The following is a 22604-nucleotide window of genomic DNA, read 5'->3' on the forward strand; positions in this document are numbered from 1 at the left end:
GGGGGGGCCGGGTAAGGACTGTTTTTTTTGTTGCTGTTGTTGTTCTGTATTTGTATGATGGTTAGTACAACGGGTATCTGATGCCTGAGCACCACAGAATTACAAACATCCTAACAGGATAATGTTAAATTATAGAAAAAGACAAAAGGCTATAACTCTTTTGAAATCTATTTTCCCCCTTATTCCTTTTGCAAGTAAAAGAGTAAATATATATATATATATGTATATAGTATATATAGTAAAAATTCTGCAGTTTCCAGCTTTCCAAGGAAGCTTGATGCTGAAGATCGGAAAATGTTTACATCTACTAAAATAATCTGCAATACCCAAACCATTCTAAGCATTACTAATTAAAAAAGATTTGCCATTGTTCATCTACCTCATAGTGACCTTTATTTCAGTCTTACATCCATGCATAATTTTTCTTATACCTCTCAGTCCTGAAAGCAATGTATCTGTTTTTCTCCAGAGCTTTTCATCAGCAGTGATTGCCAAGTAACATGGTATTTTTTACCAAGTTCTCAAATGGTAGGCTGGACTGTGCCCTATGATAATTTCACATATAAGCTTAACAAAGTTTGAATTAACTGTCCAGAGATAAAACTAAAGGTGAATACCTACAACATCCTCAAGGGAGCTAATAAACCCTGGCAACTACTGGCACAATACCACAGTGGATGCTTTTAACACAAGATAATAAAGCCACCTTTTGTTCTCTCCAATTTATTTTCTCTGCAGTCATATTTGCTTCTTATCATCTGCTTTGTTTCTATATCTTTTTGGACAGCACTCAATCTGAAGACAAGGAGACGAGAGTCTTTCCCTGAAGATAGAGAAAGCCAGGAAACAGCAAATTAGAAAAAGACAGTGGTGGTTTGACATTAATACTTCCAAAGAGATGAAGCACCTAACAGACAGAGCACTGCTGTAAAAGCAAAGATAAACAATTTTGCTTCTCCGAGTGTAAGCAGCAATGTGACAGGAAGGCAAGACTGCTTGTGAACTCTATCTAGACTCTACAGTTCCAGTAAGCAACCCTTTCAGTTCACTAGCAGAGTTTCCCATCAGATGGTGCTGCAGCAATGAATGATAGGAGCCTCAGAACAGTGAAACCTACACTGCTGGAAGACAGTGAACATACGATAGATACAAACTAAAGGCAAGAGAAGAAAGGTTAATTTTAAATCCTGGAACCATCCAGGTGAGCAGCTGATACCTGGATCCTTAACAGAGTCTGAAAACCTTTTGGATGCAGACTGGTTTTGCGTATCAGTTCTTCAAAGTTAGGCAAATTAGGTTCAAGGCATATTCCAACTGCAAAAATAACACAACATCCACCACCACGGCTAAATGTATTTTCCCCAAAGATAGACATGAGTGGAATACACAACTCCTAAATTTAAAATAAATAAATGATACAGTACTATTTGCAGTTGGAAATAAGCTATTAAGAATAGTTTCTTACCTAAAAGCCAAGTTTCTTAAAATACAAGCAAAGCAAGATTTTCTGACAAAGGTGTATATTCTTTTACTAGTCTAGCTGGTATAGCTGGAAACATAAGCACACTTTCTTAATATATAGTCAGTGGGGATCCTACTGTAAATACAAAAGCAAGATCACAGATGCTACCTTCAATTCTGATAACAGATAAACATGAATCAGGGCAGCTTCTGGAACCTTTATGACTTTCTTTTCCCATAGAAAGTGTAAGAGTGAAGAAGATGCAATGTTCCCTTAAAGTTCACCACAACTTGAAACACTGAGCAACGAGCAAATTCTTACTGTCAACGCTGATAAAAGGAAAATAAAATATATGCAATCTCTCTCTTTTCAACAATGTACACACAAGAATGTGTGCTTCCATGAACGAGTTCACGGAGGAAGAATGACAAGCAAAATTCACCCTTTTGAAAGGAAGGCCAGAAAACATAAGCTAAATCAAATGTTCACGAACAGCCTTACTACTCATTAATTCAGCTCTGTCTCTTTGTCAGGTGTGTCCTATAGGATGCATCCTTGAGATTGCATTCCTCAATGCATTCCTCTTTCAGGATACTAGTTGTTTTGCAGATGTCCCAAACAACCCCACTGCAGTGTTACATGTATCTGTGGCTGCTCATGAAACTGACCATCATCCAAGCTTTTTTGGTGACTTTCTTTTTATTATTATTTTTTTAAGAGTTTTTCGTCACCTCCTACAGACTTGATTATTCCAAGTGAAGGAGCTCTTCCTCCTTCTTCCTCACCATGTCTAGGTGTTTCACAAAATAAGTTATAGCAAAAAAACAAACAAACATGTTTGGAGGACAAAGTGGTTCCACTTCTATAACTCATCTCTCATTACTAAGACAAATTTAATCGGCATCAGAAAAGAGCACTGCTACCAAAGCAATTTCTGCATCTGTCATTAATACCAAATGTATTGTTGCTGCCTACAATACCCCCTTCTCTTGGTATGCTGACCTGAAAAATCTCAGTGATAGCATTATCTTCAGTTCTAGTTTCACTGCTAATATTTCCTCTCTCCCAAAAATGCACAGGGCACACTAGAAAGCAGTGGAAACAGTATTTTCTTCTTAAATAAGCTGCCTTAAAGTGATCTCAAATCTCGCTGTTACAACTGAGTGCTGGATAATACCAATACCACATTCTATATGAACATTTTCATAACACAAACATCAGTCTTTCTGCTTGAGTCTTAAAATATCAGTTTTACATCGTTGCACTTGATGTACATCAGAAGGATGCATTTAAAGTACATACAAAGTTAACTTTGGGGGTATTTAGGATATAATAATACGCTACATAGTCTTTAATACCAATTTGTACACCCAATACAAGATTGCTTTTACCCATCTAACTCATTATTTTTCTCATTTTCCTTTATCAGCCAACATCAGTCACCATGGGGATAGGACGAGGGTCTCCAGAAGACCTTATGGAAAACTAGACTAAGGCATAGTCTGAAAATAAAGGGCAATGATAACTTTTCTTCCACTTCAGATCTCAATTTCACTATGGTATACAAATACTAAATAAGAGGCAAGGATACTAGCAAGAAAAAAAGAACTTTCTCTCTTCTAAATGATTCAGAAAGCACCCACAACAGCAGTCAAAAATCTCTGCAACTTTTTACACAAAAAGTCTTTATCAAAATATGCTTGAAGCATCATGTATTGATGCCAGTAATGCCTAATCCTGTTACCTCAAAATGGCTTGTAACATATCTCCAGATTTAACCAATCACTACAGCGTTTTGAATATTAAATGCAATTATCTATTCTAGAAGCTTCACAGACTACGCTTCAGATACAACTGCCATTTTCAGATCTTCAAAAATGTCACCCACCCGCCAGGTGTCTTCAGAGATGACTGCAAATGCCTCTCAGGTAATCTCAGCTGGTTCTGCAAGGGTTCCAGGATGAATTTCATCAGGTGTAGCCAAAATGGGCAACTCCCAATGATATAAAAGGAACCACATTTTACCCTTAGTTTGGGTAAATGTAACTTCAGCTAATATTGAACAAACAGACATAATGTGGTAAAAAATAATAAAACAACCATCTTTGCAATTCTTTTATCTGTGTTACACATACAGATCCTGTTCTTGCACTGTGTGTATTCATTTTGTGAAATTAAATCGCAGACTTTTGGGTAAAAAGTACCTAATTGAAAAAGTGCATCTTTTAGGGACATTTAATCCTTTTGAAATGAGGGTAAAAAAAAAAAAAAAAAGTTGTTTGGACTGACAGGTTTTAAGTTTTTTCTTATACCAGAACATTCAAGAAAATATAATCTATAGCACTAGAATGTGGTTACACATCACAGAACAAAAACCAGTAACACATTTGGTAGAACAGTGACAGCATAAATAATTTCCTCCACATTTTTGTACAACTGAACAAACACATTAGTCAACTAGGGAGATTTCCAAAGAGTGTTGAGTTCTAACAGTAGCTGGAGACCAACTATATACTGGTGGAGGACAAATCTGACATGAGCCAGTAATGTCTACCTTCAGCCCAGAAAGTTAATCATATCCTGTGCTGCACAAAAAGAAGCCCAGCAGGTCGAGGGAAGTGATACTCCCCCACTCCACACTGCCCCTGTGAGATACAGCCTGGAGTACTGTGTTCAGTTCTGGTGCCCCCAGCACAGGAAGGACAGGGACCTGTTAAAGTGGATCCAGAGAAGGGTCACAAAAATGATCAGAGGGCCGGAACACCTACAAGAAAGGCCGAGAAAGCTGTGTTCTTTTAGCCTGGATAAGAGAAGGCTCTGGGGAGACATTATTGTGGCCTTTCAATACTTAAAGGGGGCTTATAAAAAAGACAGAGAGAGACTTTTTACAAGGGCACATAGTGACAGCACAAGGCATAATAGTTTCAAATTGAAACACAGTAGATTTAGGTTAGATAAAGGAAGAAATTCTTCGCTATGAGAGTGGTGAGGCACTGGAACAGGTTGCCCAGAGAAGATGTGGATGTCCCATTCCCCAAAGTGTTGAAGGTCAGGTTGGATGAGGCTTTGGGCAGCCTCATCTACTGAAAGATGTACCTGACCACAGCAGGGTCAGGTCTTGAAAAATTGTTTCCAACCAAAGGTCTTGAAAAGTTGTTTCCAACCAAAACCATTTGATGATTCAATATGGCCAGTTTCAGGTTTGCTCTGAAGCATGATTCTGAGCATCTAGAGATTTTTTTTTCCACACCTTTTAGAAAACAAACAAACAAACAACAAACAGTAGCTGTTGCATGCACTCCCTTATTCTAAATGAGGCATCTAATGCACTTGCCACTGATAAGAACATGATTGCCTCATGACACTTACAAACCCTAAAGCCTTAGGGCATGCACGTAAGTTAGCACCATCTGAGCAGCCCAGAGGAAATCAGCAAAGGAAAAGGGGTGGAAGGATCTGAAAAGGAGAACAATAAACTCAGAGCTCAAAAACCTAACAACGACAATTTAAGAATAGCTATGTGATGTGACAAAAGGTGATTATATAAATCTAGTGCTATGGGAATTAAAATTCTACAGCATGTTTCCCAGTTAAAAAACAAAAACAACTCTTAAAGAAGAGCAGCTAAGGCATTCCCTTCTACTGGCACGTCTGCCACATAAACAGTTAAACGGACATATTCACATGAGAACCAAATAACAAGGACCTCTCCTACCTTTGTCTGTTCGGACAATCAAAAGATCCAGAGCTTCCAACACATGCATCTGCTTTATTTGGAGTGTTTTATCAAATACTTGAACTGATGGCTGACCATCTAAAAAGAAAGCACACATATTTCTTTAAAATTCTGCTAAAATTTGGTAGTTAATGGTTCTGAACTATTTCTTTCTAATAAAATATGTCTTGTTTTTTCTCATGAAAATGAAACATCCTGCACAAAGCTTGTACGTATGCTGCAGCATCATAACCAGTACTTCCTTATGGGAGTGTTTTATCATTGCCATGGATTAAATTATGCAACTGAAGACTAAAAGGGACCTTTCTTTGGAAAGTTTGAAAATTTTCACTGAGAACTAACTTCATTCCCTTAGTGCCAATGGCCTTAAGTGGCACTCAGAAGATAAGAGGTCAAACTAGTAAAGGCAGTGCTATGGAAGAAACAGGCTTTCATCACCACATAAGCCTTGTGCTTCATGTTCATTAGTATCATCAAGGGCTAAAAAGTCCAGACACTACTTGAGTTTGGGTTTGACTTCATAAATATTTTCAGATGGTCAATATAACAGCATCTGAAATAACAAAACATTCAGAAATCTACAAGAAAATTGGCTCCAAATAAGGATTCTGATGCAGACAAAAAATCTGCAACCAGATGACATAAATGTAATAGATTCACTTGGATTGGTACTATCCTTGCAGGTGGCTTACCAATTACCTAAACACAGCTTATGAACATTTATTTTGAAGAAAATTGTCAGATACATAAATAATTGACACAATAACACAGCATCATTTACTAACCATCAATTAACAAGATGCCAGCATCTGTAGAAACCAGCAAGGACTGGCCCCAGGAATCTGCACAGACAACCTCATGAGGAAAATTACTGCAGAAAGATTGGGACTCCCAAGGCTATGATGTAACATAAGGGATACATATTAATTATACTAAGAAATACTGACCATATAGACACGAATGATACAAGACAATGACATGTAAGAACACGTAAATACTTTTGGCAGGATACATTTCTTAAAAGTATATTTTTTGAATTTGAAATATCAAAAACTAGTTAATTTTATTGCAGAGAAATACTCTCCCTACCAATTGGATTTGGAGACTAATATGTATAAGATGCATTCTTGGAACACTGGAATTAAAACCCAAGCAGCTGATAATCAGTGCAACCCTGGAAATTTGTTATTAAATAAAAATAAAAATACAGACTTAAAATATATGCACCACCATGCATATACAGTTTGATTCCATTTAATGGTTCAGTTTGATATTTACACATGGTACTGATAAAAATAACTTTCCCCCAAATTGTTCTTTTGTCATGTGTTCTCTGTACTTGCCTCCTAAATTCTCTCCCCTCCCCCCCTCTTCCCCAATATTAAGTATTAAGCTGAAGTCTGAAATTCTACGAGCACTTCTGAAGCTTCTATATATAAAATGCACATAGAAAAGTGTGGTTTACATTTTTCACTCTTATGCCTTGTAAAAAAATATAGTTACAGGAAATAAAAACACAACTAAATTTTGCTTTAAACTTGATAAAGATGTTAAAAATAATTAAAAGATGATTGCTTATGGAAAACATTATGTTTTTTTCATGAAATATGCTCAGATATAAAAATATCCAGACTTGCATTAACATGAGAAGAACTACTACCTTCAGGCTCATCCTTTATTCATTTGCTATGGGCTGAAGAATCAGTTTAACACTATATATTACAACTTTGCTGCTATAGTATCTAATCACGAAAGTAAATAAACAATACATAGAACTGATATACAATGCCATACTCAATTGCATTTAGTTGTGTTTTTTTTGTTTGTTTTGTTTTTTTTTTTTTTTTTTTGGACTCTCCTTACACAAATGGGTTCACTCACCTCCTTTTTACAAAAGCTGGTGGTTGCCAGGGTAGCTGGTGTATCCCCTTTCACAGTGGTTTTCAATTTCAGCGCCTAGTACAAACAGATATTTTAACTAAATTAAGATTTTGTCACTAATATATAACCTAAAGCCTAAAAAGAAAGGACAACTTAGGATGACAAAGTAATTTACAGCTTGGAATTGGTATTACAGTTATTAAGAAAGAAGAGGAATTAGGAATATACCCTGAAGAAAGACTGCACTAATCATTATGGAGCTGCAGCCAAAGCCTACATAGCTTATGAAAAAAAAGGAAGCTCAAAATAAGAAGTGTCCAACATAGTAATGAACAGAACGACAGAATGAAATCATAGAATGACTTGGGTTGGAAGGGGCCTTTAAGATCATCTAGTTCCAACCACGCTGCCATAGGCAGGGACACCACTCACTAGATCAGGTTGCTCAGGGCCTCATCCAATCTGGTCTTGAACACCTCCAAGGATGAGGCATCCACAACTTCTCTCAGCAACCTGTTCCAGTGCATTGCCACCCTCCAAGTGAAGAATTTCCTCCTAACCTCTAATCTAAATCTCACCTCTTTTAGTTTAAAGCCATTCCCCCTCGTCCTGTCTTTATCTGATTGAACATAGTTGTTCCCCATCTTTTTTTTTTGTCCCCTTTAAGTACTGCAAGGTTGCAATGAGGTCACCCCGGAGCCTTCTCTTCTGTAGGTTGAAAAGCCCCAGCTCTCTCAGCCTTTCATAGGAGAAGAGTTCCAGCCCCTTGAGCACTTTTGTAGCCCCCCTCTGGACCCACTCTAAAAAGATAAACATCCTTCTTGTTCTGGGGACCCCAGGCCTGGACGCAGTACTCCAAGTGGGGCCTCACAAGGGCAGAATAGAGGGGGACAATCACCTCCCTTAACCTGCTGTCAGCTCCTCCGTTGATGCAGCCCAGGATTCAGTTGGCATTCTGGCCTGCAAGCGTGCACTCCTGGCTCATGTCAAGCTTTTCATCCACCAGAACCCCCAAGTCCTTCTCTGCAGGACTGCTCTCAATGAGTGCTTCTCCTAGTCTGTCCTCATGTCCAGGATTGCCCCAACCCAGGTGTAGCACCTTGCACATGGACTTGTTGAACCTCATTAGGTTCACATGAGCCCACTTCTCCAGCCTGTCCAGGTCCCTCTGGCTGGCATCCTTTCTTTCTACAGCAAAGTCTTGTAGCCTTTTTTTTTTTTTTTTTAAATAAAAATAAAAATAAAAATAAATGGTTGGAAACAGAAGTGCTGAGGTACTAAAAGGCCAACTCTTGTTCTTACCCCTGCCATTAGAGTGGTCCCAAAGAGTGTTTATCAATATGGTGATAGGCACTTTATATGTATATAAATATAAATGAGCTTGGTTTCACCTGCAAATTTGCTAAGGGTGCACTCAATCCTACTGTCTATGTCACTCATATAAATATTAAAGAGTACCAGTCCCAAGACAGATCCCCGAGGTACACCACTCATCACCGGCTTCCACTTGGACATATAGCCTCTGACAGGCCTCTGACACATCAACACAATTCATTCTGTAGGTCAGCTGATTAGAGGAATCTTTTATCAGTTACATAAGCTGGCCTTTCACTTGCAAAAGCATTTAGCAAACCACTAAATCAAACTATATAGATATACACTGCTACAGGGGTGGTGCCAAAAGACACATGGTCACAGTATCATGAATTCTTCAGCTACATATAACTGCAAGTGTGTTGATTCTAAAAGGGCTAAACGCTCTAGCGAAATACCATATAAACATAGTTCCACTCAGAGAATAAAGCTGTTTAAGGTATCCAGTATATCTTCATTGTTAGTATTTACAGCACACAAAAATCCAGTATGCCTATGAAGTGATGACAGTCTTTGTAAACATAGATGCATACTTGCTAAATTGATCCCACCTGACCAAGTCGGACAAATTCTGCTTGCCGAGCTTCTTCTTTTTTCCGTGTTGATTTCGGGGATTCTGGCAACACATCACTGAAAGACCTTCTATTGAGCATGTTCTAAAACAGATTTTTTTTTGTTTTAAAATTAAATCAAAAGTTTTCTTTTAAAAAAAAAAATTAGTCAATGTAATACAATACCATTTACATTGTCTGCTTTTTTTTAATATACTTTCCTGTCATGATGAATCTAACTGTATTGCCTCTCAGAGAACAGTAATCACTATTTTTCCAATAATTTTTTTTTATGACTTCTTTACTTTCCTACTTGTCATCATTTACTACTTTCATACTATACAATTACAACAAAGGTTGCAGACAGAATCATAGAAGTTAGAAAAGACCTCCAAGATCATCTGGTCCAACCATCCCCCTTCCACCAATATTACCCATTAAACCATGTTCCTAAGTACCACCTCCAATCTTTTCTTAAACACCCACAGGCACAGTGACTCCAGAAGCTCCCTTGGCAACCTGTTCAAATGCCTAACCTCTTCTTCTGAGAGGAAATCTCTCCTAATTTCCAACCTGAACCTCCCCTGGCATAACTTGAGGCCATTCCCTCTTGTCCCTCTTGATCACTAGGTATCTGTGAGAAGAGCCTGACCCCTATCTCCCCACAACTTCCTTTCAGGTAGCTGTAGAGAGAATAAGGTCTCCCCTGAGCCTCCTCCAGACGAAACAACCCCAATTCTCTCAGCTGCTCCTCATAAGACTTGTGTTCCAGACCCTTCACCAGCTGCATAGCCCTTCTCTGGACACACTCCAGGGCCTCGATGCCCTTCATGTAGTGAAGGACCCAAAATTGAACACAATACTTGTGGTGCAGCCTCACCAGAGCAGAATACAGGGGGACAAGCACCTCCCTGGTTCTGTTGGCCACATTATACCTGATACAAGCCAGGATGCCATTAGCCTTCTTGGCCACCTGGGCACACTGCCAGCTCATGTCCAGGTGAGCATCGACCAACACCCCCAGATCTTTATCCTCTGCGCAGCTTTCCAACCATTCTGCCCCAAGCCTGTAGCGTTGCGTGAGGTTGTTGTGACCAAAGTGCAGGACTTGGCACTTAGCCATGCTGAACCTCATCCCATTGGCCTCTGCCAATGGATCCAACCTGTCCAGGTTCCAGGCCTGAAGGGCCTTTCTACCCTCCAGCAGATCAACACTTCCCCCCAATTTGGTATCGTCTGCAAACTTACTGAGGTGGCACTCAGTGCCCTTGTCCGAATCATCAATAAAGATATTAAAGAGGACAGGCCCCAACACCGACCCCTGGGGAACATCACTCATGACTGGTTGCCAGCTGGATTGCGTGGACATGCATGAACAGTCCTATCCCGAAAGGACAGTCTGTCAATTTTCATATAACTGTAAAACAAACTATGTCACTATTAGTATTTAGCCTAGTGTACACAATCCAGTGCTCATCAGGATTACAGCCTTTTAAAGCAACAGAATATTCAACGTACTAGTGAAAGCAGGAGAGAACATATGAGAGGCACAGAGATCACTTTTGACTTTCTGACTTACATTTACCTTGTGTAGATCAGGCATCAGGTCCTGGTATAAAGAGCGGATCAGCATGTCTAGAGTGCGCTGACGTTTCTGAGAAAACGTTGGGGTTTCCAATGTGGCTTTTTCACCATTTATTACTAAAATATAATGGAAAAGAAGATATGCTACTTTAATATGCTTTACTACTTTCCACTGACTCTATTTTGCCTCTATATAAATATAACCAGTTTTCCCGTAGTAACTTAGTTTTGCCTCTTTTTGCATGTTTTTTTTTTAGTAAGTAACAGACCCTCAAGCTTTAAAGGAAATAAAGACTAATAGCAGTATTCTACAAGGCACCCCAATAACCTCCTGATATAAAAATTAAAGACAAACTACTTACCAATTTAAGTCCTAAACCAATTTAAATATTTGTTAGTAATGTGTGCAAAATAAGCTACTAGTAAAGTTCCTGTCAGGTAAGAGTGTAACTGTAATCCTTATGATCATGTTAGATATCTGTTATTGACCTCCCAGTCAGGACAATGAGGCCAACGAAGCCTTACTTCAGCTGCTCAAAGACATCTCAGGCCAACAAAACCTGATCTTCAAGGGTACCTGGACACTTGTTGGGAACACAACACAGCAGAGCACAGATTCTCCATCAGGTCCCTGGAATGCATTAAGGACTACTTCCTGCTACACTTGCTGGACATGCCAAAGGTGCACTAGGTGTACTGCCCACAAACTGTGACCTCGACAACACAACTACCAATGATAGCCTTGGATACAGAAATCCTAACACTGAGGTGTAAGAGCCTGTTGAGCACACTGAAGACCAACAATAGGACAAAGATTCTGGATTTTAGAAGAGCCAAGTTCAATATGCTCAGAGCCCAGCTTTGAGGGAGTTCATGTGCAGCATGCAAGGAGGGCAAAGGAGCTTGTGAACACTGGGAGTTATTTGAGAACAACCTCCTGGAAGCACAAGAACAGTCCATCCCCTACAAAGAGAAAGGATGAAGGCAGAACAAGAGACCACTGTGGCTTAACGATGAGCTTTTGGGTATGCATAGGAGCAAAAAAGAATCCTATCAGCTATGGAAAAAAGGCTTCAATGAGTACACTGAGGACTACAAGAACTTTGCTAAGACCTATGCAGAGGTGCAGACAGGAAGTCTAATGCTCAGGTAGAAATGAAATTGGCCCAAAGTGTCAAGAACAAGAAAGTACTCTTCAGATACTACTCTTCAGATACACAAGAAAAAAAGCAGCAGCACAGAGAAGATGTAGGGCCATTGCTGAACAGGGCAGGGATACTAGTTACTAATAGTGCTGAACAGGCAGAGGCTCTCAATACCTTCTTTTCCTCTTTACTGGTGTAGCTCACAATCCAGATCACAGTATCAAGTAACTCCAACAACACCTGTGTTGACACACCAATAGTGGTGGAAGGGCTGGTCTGCAGCCATTATGCAGGGCATGAACTCATACAAATCTATGGGCCTGGATGGAATCCACCCCAGTGTCTTAAGATGGCACAATGTGGTGATCAATGGTTTTTACGCAAGCTGGCAACCTGCCACAAGTGGGGTCCCCCAGGGACTGACACTAGGAACCATGCTGTTCAACATCTTCATAAATGATCTGGATCGTGTGGTTGAAAGCACCCTCACTAAGTGTGCTGATGACACTACACTGCGTGGTGAGGTGGACACATCAGATGGGAGAGTCATCTTACAGAGAGACCTAGAGAGGCCATAAGAGCGAGCAAGCAAGAACTCTATGAAGTTTAACAAAGCCAAGTGCAGCTGGGATGGCATTACAAAAGAGCCCAGCATAGGCTAGGATTTGTGCCTAGGGTGCAGCATTGCTAAAAAGGATTTTTAGGTCCTGGTAGACAAGATTAATCTTATTCAGCCGTGCACCAGTGCTGCAACGAAGACAAATCAAATCATGGGCTCCATCCACATAGGCATTACTGGGAGAGAGAGAGATGTGATCATCTCACCCTACTCAAGTGGTTGTCAGGCCACACCTGGAGCACTGTTGCAGTTTAACCTGGCAGGCAGCTAAGCACCACACAAACATTTGCTCACATCCCCTCCCCACTGAGATCAGGGAGAGAATTGGGGAAAAAAAAAAAAAAAAAAGTAAAACTCATGTGGTAGAGATAAAGACAGATTAATACAGAAGAAAAGGGGCAAAGAAAACAAAAGAAGTGATGCACAACTCAACTGCTCACCACCAGCCAACCAATGCCCAGCCAGTCCCCGAGCAACAGTAGCACCCCTCATAGCCAACTCCCCCCCAGTTTTATTGTTCAGCATGACATCATGTAGTATGGAATACTCCTTCGGTTAGTTTGGCTCAGCTGTCCTGTTTGTGTCCCCTCACTGCTTCTTGTGCTTTCCCAACCTCCTTGCAGCATGTCTAAATGTCTTTGTACAGTGTAAGCACTGCTGAGCAACAACTATAACATGTGCATGTTATCAACGTTATTTTCATCCTAAATCCAAAACACAGCACCACACCAGTTACTATGGAGAAACTTAAGAAGTACTGTCCAATTCTGGTTCCCACAATTTGAAAGAGATGGGGTCAGACTGAAGAAGGTCCAAAGGAGTGACACGAAGATGATCAAAAAGCTGGAGAATCTGCCATATGAGAAAAGACTGAAGGAATTAGGTCTTTTCACTCTGGAGAAAGCTCTGGGGTCACCTCATCACAGTATTCCAAAAGTTAAACGGTGGCTACAAATAGAATGGAGGCTCTACCTTCACATGAATCCACGTGGAAAATACAAGGGGCAATGGGTACAAGTTGTACCAGAAGAGGTTTTGTCTTGATATAAGAAAGTGTTTTTTTGTGTGTGTTTTTTTTGTTGTTTGTTTGTTTTATAGTGAGATCAATCACCTGAAACAATCTCTCTGGGGATGTGGTAAAATTCCCATCATTGGAGGTTTTCAAGATGCAATTGGAGAGGCTGCTAGATAACCTCATCTCAGCTTCCTTTTGGACTAGATGATCTTTTGAGATCCCTTCTAACATGGGTTATTTTATGATTCTATGATCAGCTCCCAAATATCTCTTTATGGCTCATTTAGAAGCGCAAGTAAGGGTCAAGGAAACCTGGAACTGAATCACTACAGAATTAAAAAGATCTTAAAGGTGCAGAAAGGCAACTATTCAGCATGCATTCAGAAATATTCAGAGACGCTAACCTAATACCTTTTATTACTAAGTATCAAGCAGCACTATAAATTATGTGAGATCTCAGGTTCCTATAAGAAAACATGAAAATATATGAGGCTGCACATTCTACATATGTAAAGGTCAGTTTAGATGCAGTAGTCTGAGAAGCATAACTGCATAGAAAATCATTTTTGTGTTCATCTGACTGGACCTGGCTTTCCATCTACTTTACAGATTTGGAAAAAAAATGTACAGAAGCGCAGCATACACAATAAAATGTATTTACGTTTTAAGCATCATGGATTTCAATTTAGTAATTATTTAAATTGATTATTTAAGTGTTTCTAGCAAAAGAAAAAAATGACTTACATTTCACTAACACAAAATCCCTGAATTCCTGGTGATTTGTAAACACAGGGGGGGATGGAAGTGGAGGCCCAAAGAGAGGAACACTTTCTTCTGAAAATATTTTCAGCCTATTGAAAGAACAAGTATTTATCTGTATGCAAAGCCATGTTCAAACACCACCATTGTTACAGACAGGAGAAAGAACTGGAAACAGTTATCTCGGTATGTCTAAGGTAAGAATTTCCACAAGTCTAACAAAAAACAAGCAAACAAACAAGCAAGCAAGCAAACTCATTCATAAATGGGCATTCATTTGGAATGAATTGCTTGAACCAAAATTCTGAATCTTTCACATAAACATTGGGACAGTAACAGTTACAACTTTTCAATTCTACTCATAGAATAATGCTGTTAATGGTATTGGCAAAATCTAGTCCTTTTCAAAAAAGCTGTAAAAGAACAGTTCTTCACCTATATTCTCCTTATAGATTTCCACCTTACCTGTGCATTCACTACACTTATGAAAAGATGCGATTCTTTTGGAGTAACACCAGGAACACCAAACTTTTACTGGTAATTATCAACTTTTGGAGCTAGGCAATATGGTATGGTTTAATTAATGCAGTATCTTTAAGATAAAAAAGGTTCAGCTAACTTGTGTTGCAAGAAAAAAAAAAAAAAAAAAATAGCAAACAAAAAAATGGATTCATAGGTGACTATAAAGATAGCTTAGCCTATGAAGAATAAAAAAAAAAAAAAACTTCCAAAGCAAGCTGGAAATTATGTTAGAATAACGTGATCAGATCTGAGCAGCAGCTTCTGAAACCATGGACCATGGTTGATATCTGTGGTCTGTACCATGCATGGAGGAAGAGGCTAAAAGAATGCCTTCCTCCAACGCTTCAGCTGTATTTCTTAGCTGTCAGAATGAGATTGGTTGTTCAAAGAAGGACTACTGCCAGGTGATCAGTATAAGGCATATTGTTGGTCTCCCACAACCTGCGTGAATCCTTATAGTTATAGATTTTTCAGGAAAGGAGGAAGCAAAACCAATCTACCTAATGACCCTGCTGATTCCCAGAAGCCATTTCTAAGTCTACCTTGTACACAGCTTTCTTCTTTCCCCTACTAGCTAACTGATACTTCACACAAAGTAGCAGACCCAGCATGGTCAATCTTCCTCTTGGTCTTGAAAACGTGGGGTATAATGATTTACAAACAAACAGTTTAAAATTTTGCTAAATAACTACTGAAGTCACGCACGGTCACACCATCATTAGGAGTCTGCATTCACAGTCTAACACACAGAGTTCCCCCTTCCATCTTGCAAGGTTTGTAGCTCTGAATTAATGTTATAGATGCACACATGCATTCCAGTTTGAGGCAAAATTTTAGTTTCATGCCCCAAAATCTCCTGTCTAGTGCTAGATAAACCAAATATTTTGATTTCCTAACATAAATTCTTTAGCCATAAGAGACTTCAGCATCTGAGCTTACAGTGTCCTGTCCTCAGACCTATCTGAAAGTGAATGCAATCCTCTTTTTTTTTTTGACCTAGTCTAAATAGTAAATGATGTAGCACAGTTTCAATAGAAGAGGGGTTCACAGACATCGCTACTACTTTGTAAAGAAGAAATAACAGTGCCAAATCTGTGTCCTATGCTGAGAAATGCAGTACACAATTTAAGTCAAAGGGTGTCTCTTTTATTTGTCTTTACTGCTTATTTTGTTCAAGCCCAAATTGAAACCCTCCCATGGGCTCAGACAATGATATCCCTCTGCAATTCTGCTTTTTAAGACTGACAGATATCTCTAGCATCTCACCATTAACCTCAGGACAATATCTGGAATGGTTTATGTGGTAAAAGCCACTTTGTTCATTTGTAACCCGTTTATGTGACAAGGTTTTGGTAGCGGGGGACTGCAAGGGTGGGTTCTGTGAGAAGAATCCAGGAGTTGCCCCATGTTGGATAGGGGCAGGTTTCAGCCAGCTCTCCAAAGGGACCCGCACCTGCCCAGAGCCAAGCCTATATGTTGTCTGCATCTCTGGGAGAGCAATTTTAAGAAAAGGGAAAAAAAGATGCCGCACAACAGCATCTGGGAGAGTGAAGAATAAGAAACAGCCTAGCAGACAACAAGGTCAGTTAAGAAGGAGGGGGAGGAGGTGCCCTAGGCACTGGAGCAGAACTTCCCCTGTGGCCTGTGGAGAGGACCATGGTGGAGCAGGTTGTTCCTGGCAGTCCATGGTATACCATGGTAGAGAAGATTTCCATGCTGCAGCTTGTGGAGGAGACCACGGTGGAGCAGGTGGATATGCCCTGAAGGAGGCTGCCGCCTGTGGAGAATCCCTGACAGAGCAGATTCCAGGCCGGAGCTGCAGCCCATTGAGAGGCAACAACAACGGAGCAGGTGACCTGGCAGGAACTGTGGGGGACCCATGTCTGAGCAGTTTATTCCTGATGGATGGACCCTGTGGTACAGACCCGTATTTGGAACAGTTCTTGAAGAGCTGCTTCCTGTGGGAAGCCCATGTAGAATCAGTTTGGGAAGGACTGCATCCCACAGGAGGGATCCCAGGTTGGAGCAGGGAAAGAGAATGACTGTGAAGGAGTGGCAGAGGCAAAGTGCTATAGACTGATTGCCGTTCAACCCTTGAGCCCTTTGCATCGTATTTTCTCCCCCTTTCCCTTTGAGGAGGAGCAGTGAGAGAGCGGCTGTGGTGGAGCTCAGCTGCCCACCTGATTAAAACCACCACATCATTAAAGCCTACAAAATGCTAGAATGCCAGAATGCTTGCTGTTGAGATTCTGCTGAGAGCTAACAGACTCAGACTTGGACGGTACAGGACTCTATATGTGAGGGTCCCACAGATAACTGAAAAATATATTATTTGCCAGCAAAATTTCCCTAGGTTTTAAGTATGTGATGACCAACTGTACATCTCTTAAGTATTCCAAAGATCCCTAAAAATGAGCTGGTTTGCTACAACCGAACCTGGACCAGTAAAGATCCACTTCACAGCTATCACAACATCACGTCTAATTGACTTTCATCATACAGGTAGTTCACTATGTCATTGATCTCATCAGATCAGAATCTTGCAGACATATCGTCCATCATTTTTTACATTTCATCTAAAAAGTACTTTTGTTTTGCCCCCTTAGCTTATGGATGTTCCAGAATTTCATTATTCTGATTGTTAGAAACACATAGCTTAGAGCCAATTTACAGTTCTCTGCATCTATATCCATACTGTCTTTCAATTTTAAAAGTTCATTCAGCTTCATTCAGGCCGAATTTGTGTTGTAGACAACACAAAATGTTTTCCCATTACCTCTAAACGATCAGAAATTAAGTATAAAATGATTAGTTACAATCAGAACCTACCTGTAACTATCATTCTGCTTATTATATCTCACTAAGGCAAAAATATCTGTCATCCAGTTAAGGAAATTAATCCAGTACTAATAAAGCTCACATGTATTTTAATTTTAATCTGTTCCTGCAACATATTTAATAGTAGTCAAGCATAATAATAGATGTAAGGACAAAATATTCCAGACCATACATTTTACTATTATAAAAGGGGTCAATTTAAAAAATTGACTTATCACCACAAATACATACTTGTTGCTGTTATATGAAGCATAGTGTGCTATATAGTTCTGTCTTTCATGTGCATATTTTATAGACTTGAGATTAAAAATTCTTTTAGGTGACCAGAAATAAAATAAATAAATAAATAAAACACAAAAAATGATTCCTAGCTTCTCTTATGCCAAAACTCCCACTGAGGAAAAATAATCCCACAAAATAATTTTGCTATCAGAGTTGTAAGAAAATAAAGAGAAAGATGTAAATTTGGAATACACAAAAATATATTCAAGATGCTTGAGAGTATACTTTCTAGACTCTAGCTGTCACTCCAAAAGAGTAAAGATCTTCTGTAAGCCTTAAGTCATACAAGCCAGACTTGCACAGACATTCCAGGTACGTTGGGACATCTTAACTGACACTTGCTGCCTTTATTTGATTAACTCAATCCTAATCTACCTGTGTCATTGCTACATAGGACAGCACACTGAAAAATCTGCATATTTAACTTTTCCCATTGTAGAAGTAACAAAAAGGGGATGCTATAGTATGCAAGAAGATGAGTAGGAAGTGACAGAGCAAATTAAGTAAGTTTTGAGATTTACACATTTCACGCAGACCAGCCCCTGTATTTTTTATGGACATCTTTATCCCTGGCTACTCTTAACTGAAAACATCAGGAAGGTGATATGACTCTGTGGACCACCTGTGTATTACTTACAATGACCTAAACAAGTCCGTATGGATATAGGACACATCCTGAAATGGCAGATGTTAGGTATATTTCTCAATAAGGCCACTGAATAGGAGAATCATGTACCTCAGGGAAAGAGAAATCCCTTTAAAGGCCAGACCTTTCAAAAAAGTTTTCCAGGACCATTTTTCTGGTGCTGAGTAACACTTCAGCACTTGAGTATTCTGATCAGTGTTTTCCATTCATCAGCTCATTTATTCCGCACCATCTTCAAGATGTTTAACATCATTGTCAGCAAAATGGACAGTTGAATTGACTGCACCGTCAGCAAGTTTGCTGATGACACCACGCTGTGTGGTGCGGTCGACGTGCTGGAGGGAAGGGATGCTATCCAGAGGGACCTGGACAGGCTTGAGAAGTGGGCCCATGTGAACCTTGTAAAGTTGAACAAGGCCAAGTGCAAGGTCCTGCACCTGGGCTGGGGCAATCCCAAGACAAAAACAGGCTGGGTAGAGAATGGATTGAGAGCAGCCTTGATAAGAAGGACTTGGGGCTGTTGGTTGATGAGAAGCTCAAAATGCATGCTTGTAGCCCAGAAAGCCAACCATAAAATAGTTTTCCCTTCTCTAAACAGCATGTAAGAGGGATTAGGGTAGAATTAGAAATAATAATATTATTCAAAAAAAAAATACATATATAAGAAAAAAGATACGTGTAAAATGAGAGCGAATCATCGACGGCTTGAATGCTGGAGAAGATTCTTCTCCTTCCTGAAATACGATAGTGACAATGTCATTTCCAATATGCCGCTTCCTTTCTACCTGAAAGAAAAAAAAAGAAGGAGAGAAAAAAAGGAAAGAAAGAAAAATAGGAAGGAAAAGACAGACACAAGGATTTAAAGGAGATCAATGCCTCAACAGTTCTGTGACAGAACCCTGAAACAACAACTCCTAAGCTGTATGCAGCTCAGGAAGTGCCAGTCTTAAGAAAAAGTATCATAAATATGATTGAAGATAATATAAATTGCTAACTACAATTAAGTAAACTTAGCAATGTCATGTTGCACATACAAGGCAGCTGCTAAAAGTGCAGCTATTTTTTTCTTTCCTTTCCTTTCCTTCTTTTTAAGTTAGAAAAGCTCTCAGAATTTCCAAATATTAATATTCACAAATAGGGTATGGAACACGTAATATTCCAAAAAAGAAAATCCACCACTTGAAATAAAATGAGAAAAACACCAATCCTATTATTCTTTAAAAACAATAAAGGTCCTCTGATTTCTGCTGTGATCTTGTCATCCGAGCCAAAAGCATGAGAAAACTGACATGGAAATAAAAAAAGACATTATATAATCTAATTATATAATAGTTGCCTAAAAAAATAATAAAACAATTTGTGAGTAATTTTAGATAAATCATTATGGATGCGCTTATAAAGTGCTGTGTTTTTTTATTCCTTCATAAAGGTTGAAGCAAGGATGAGAGCATATTTGAACAAGCACCCCAAGAATCTACCTAGTCCGTTTATGAGAGGGTAACACCAGTGCTTTACAGCAAATGCACAGAACTGGTCATGAACATGTTCACAAGCAGAGTTTCTTTCAAGCTACATTAATTACTACCTAAGTATGAGTTGTATGTTATGCACGTGCATATTCTGATAATACAGAATTAAGTCTAATTTCCAGCCTTCATAAATTCTTTGAAGGCAGTGACAACTGTAGCAGTGAAGTTCTGCAAGTCATCTCAGTACCAGACTATTTAGTAATTTTTAAATTAATTAAATTTGAATTTCTTCACAAAAGTCTTAAGACTTGTATTTCTAAAATATTAGCACACAAGAAGATCCTCTATTTTATTTTAAGATGTTTTGGAGTTTGTGATTAACTGCATTTAAAAAGGGAAGGGAAGGGAACCACGTACCTGCTGCTTGTTCTCTCTAGAATATGGTAGCATGGTTGAAACATGGAACATAATTTCATGCCCTTGGTAAACTGTATAGATGGAACAGGTTCCTGTTGTATCATCTGCAAAGGAAGACAAGATTCTTAGTAGGAATGTATCCTTTAAGTGTTCTAAAGATTAAAAGATATTTCAGGTCTTTCTACAAAACCTTCTTTAGTCACCCCTTTTTCTGACCAATTTTAGAACATATCCATGCTGCATGTTTTTGCGTATATGTCTAAATCTGAGTTTGCAACCTAGTCTGCATATTCCCACAGCTAAAGCCTATGATGTCCTTCACCTAACCTCCTGAAATCACATATGGGCATTCAAACCATGATTCCTTACTGTTATGAAGCAACTAATATCTCAGGTTATTCTCCATTCCCTTCCAAAATAAAATAAAATGTTTACCTTAAAATACACGTGTACCTTACAAAAGGTTTTCCTTAAAATACAATCTTCTCTTCCCCTGCATTACATACTAGTGATTTAAGCTAACCTGCTTAACTGTTTTCTCGTAAAGCACAGCATTCAGCATGCATATGGAAAAGTTTTTGGAATCATGTTATTTCTTCAGCAAGTATTATGCACATGCAGTAAGCAAAATCGTTCATATTGTAGCCCCTGTTTCTTTGCCTCAGCTTTTTAAATTCTTACTTTTTGTGTCCAGTCCTCCTCTGTAGCCTGTCCAGCCTTTCAAAGTAATTGTGTCGCCCAAGAGATGCAAAAATCTTTGAAAGCTCTCACTTCCAGTTTCTGTACATGGAAGGGAAAAATGTTACAAAAACAAAGCACATGTAGTAATAGAACACCTACCAAAGATTGATTAAAATACAGGAACAGGTCCTGCCTTCAGGACATAAGAACCAGAGTTTAAGCTGAATTAGTCTCTTCTCATGTCATCCAGGCTTTCTACCCTTACAGAAACAGCATCCCAGCCTTGCAGAATGGCAGAAAAAGGTTCATCATGTGACATTAAACAACGATCTCTTTTGATAACTCCACAACAGTGTTCAAGTGCGTAGAAGAATGAGATCACAAAAACTTAAGAATTAAAGAACTAGAAACAGTGACTTCTTGTAGGTAAGAAGAGTCACCTCCTTCAACTGCTTCTTTTTTTAAAATCTTACTTTGTATAGTCTATTTCTAGAAAGAAAATCTCATAATTTTCCAAGCTGTAACATTAGGTTTCCTATAGCAACCTTTCATAGATATAGAATATTCTTTGCTACGGTTTTTCTACCCGATACGAACATGAAAACCTTACAAAACTACTGTTAACATAATCATTATCCACTGCCTGGCTTCCACGTGCTTGGTATATGGGCAGTATCCGATATTTTTAATGGGATTAATAAAAAATTAAGGAAAGGGTAAAAAACTCACCATTGCTGAACATTTCATCATCTGTAAGCTGCCCATCCTTAGCATAAAGGACTCCAAATTTAAAATTCACAGATCCCTAAGAAATAAAACTAAAGACTATAAGCTAAACAGGCGAAAGACCTGAACGAATGCTTTCTCTAAGGAATTTTAAATATGTAACTTTATATACATTCTGCATATGTGAATATATATCTCATATCAACTCCATTACATGCACAAATAACAAGCACGTAATATTTTACCTTTGATTATAGACTATGAATTGTATGATATACTTTTTACACTGGTGTTTAAAATGATTTTTTATTTCACATATTGAAAACTAATACTACTTTTTTTATCGCAATAAACAATTGACTGGGAAGTTGTCACATGTCAATGCAAATATAACAAATACAGCTATATTCTTTGAACAAGCGTATGAGCTAGGAATGGTAAGCTTACATTTACCTCTTGCTCTTCAAGAACCAATAAATCCTGCAAATAAAACAGTTTGTTTAGCACTCTGGCATTAAAAGCAACACAGATAAAATAACCACATCCTTGTGTATTTAAGTTTTGCTTTGAAGTGGCCAGTTCAACTGATAAACAAAGTTTACTTTTTAAAACCCCTAATCCTCATTATTATTCTGCTAAAACAAACAAACTAGTAATATTTATGCTTAATGATTTATTTTCTAGAAAATAATAAAGAAAAACAACTAAGCAAAAGAAGAAATCACCACTTACCTTTTGTATCTCAGGATGAAAAATTTCCCTTGGGCTCTTCTCAAATTTCTCAAGACTCATAGCACTGAAATGTAAATGAAATACTGTGTAATAGAAAGGCAAGCATACATTTCAACATTAAAGCACTAATAGTTGCAGTTAGAACTGCTTACAAAAGGAATTGAT

The 22604-nt window shown here is 38.8% G+C and overlaps 1 protein-coding gene across 15 annotated transcripts in view; it reads right to left on the minus strand.

Annotated features, from left to right (window-relative positions):
* The window catches only part of GARNL3 (GTPase activating Rap/RanGAP domain like 3), a 57624-nt gene that overhangs the window by 11693 nt on the left and 23327 nt on the right, over window positions 1-22604 (minus strand). For 5 of the 15 annotated variants that reach the window (XM_035341831.1, XM_035341830.1, XM_035341846.1 and 2 more), the window contains 14 exons: window positions 22440-22503; window positions 22155-22187; window positions 21711-21786; window positions 20982-21080; window positions 20301-20404; window positions 19091-19199; window positions 17478-17523; window positions 14112-14218; window positions 10584-10705; window positions 9005-9109; window positions 7080-7154; window positions 5984-6095; window positions 5178-5276; window positions 707-823 (listed from right to left, as the gene is read on the minus strand). In XM_035341831.1, coding sequence (XP_035197722.1) covers window positions 707-823; window positions 5178-5276; window positions 5984-6095; window positions 7080-7154; window positions 9005-9109; window positions 10584-10705; window positions 14112-14218; window positions 17478-17523; window positions 19091-19199; window positions 20301-20404; window positions 20982-21080; window positions 21711-21786; window positions 22155-22187; window positions 22440-22503 — 1268 coding nt within the window. The remainder of the gene's footprint in view (window positions 1-706; window positions 824-5177; window positions 5277-5983; window positions 6096-7079; window positions 7155-9004; window positions 9110-10583; window positions 10706-14111; window positions 14219-17477; window positions 17524-19090; window positions 19200-20300; window positions 20405-20981; window positions 21081-21710; window positions 21787-22154; window positions 22188-22439; window positions 22504-22604) is intronic. The other 10 variants (XM_035341834.1, XM_035341838.1, XM_035341832.1 and 7 more) reach the window with 9 other exon arrangements.

This window comes from Oxyura jamaicensis, chromosome 17 (genome assembly GCF_011077185.1).
Source record: "Oxyura jamaicensis isolate SHBP4307 breed ruddy duck chromosome 17, BPBGC_Ojam_1.0, whole genome shotgun sequence".
In the NCBI taxonomy this organism is placed as follows: Eukaryota; Metazoa; Chordata; class Aves; order Anseriformes; family Anatidae; genus Oxyura; species Oxyura jamaicensis.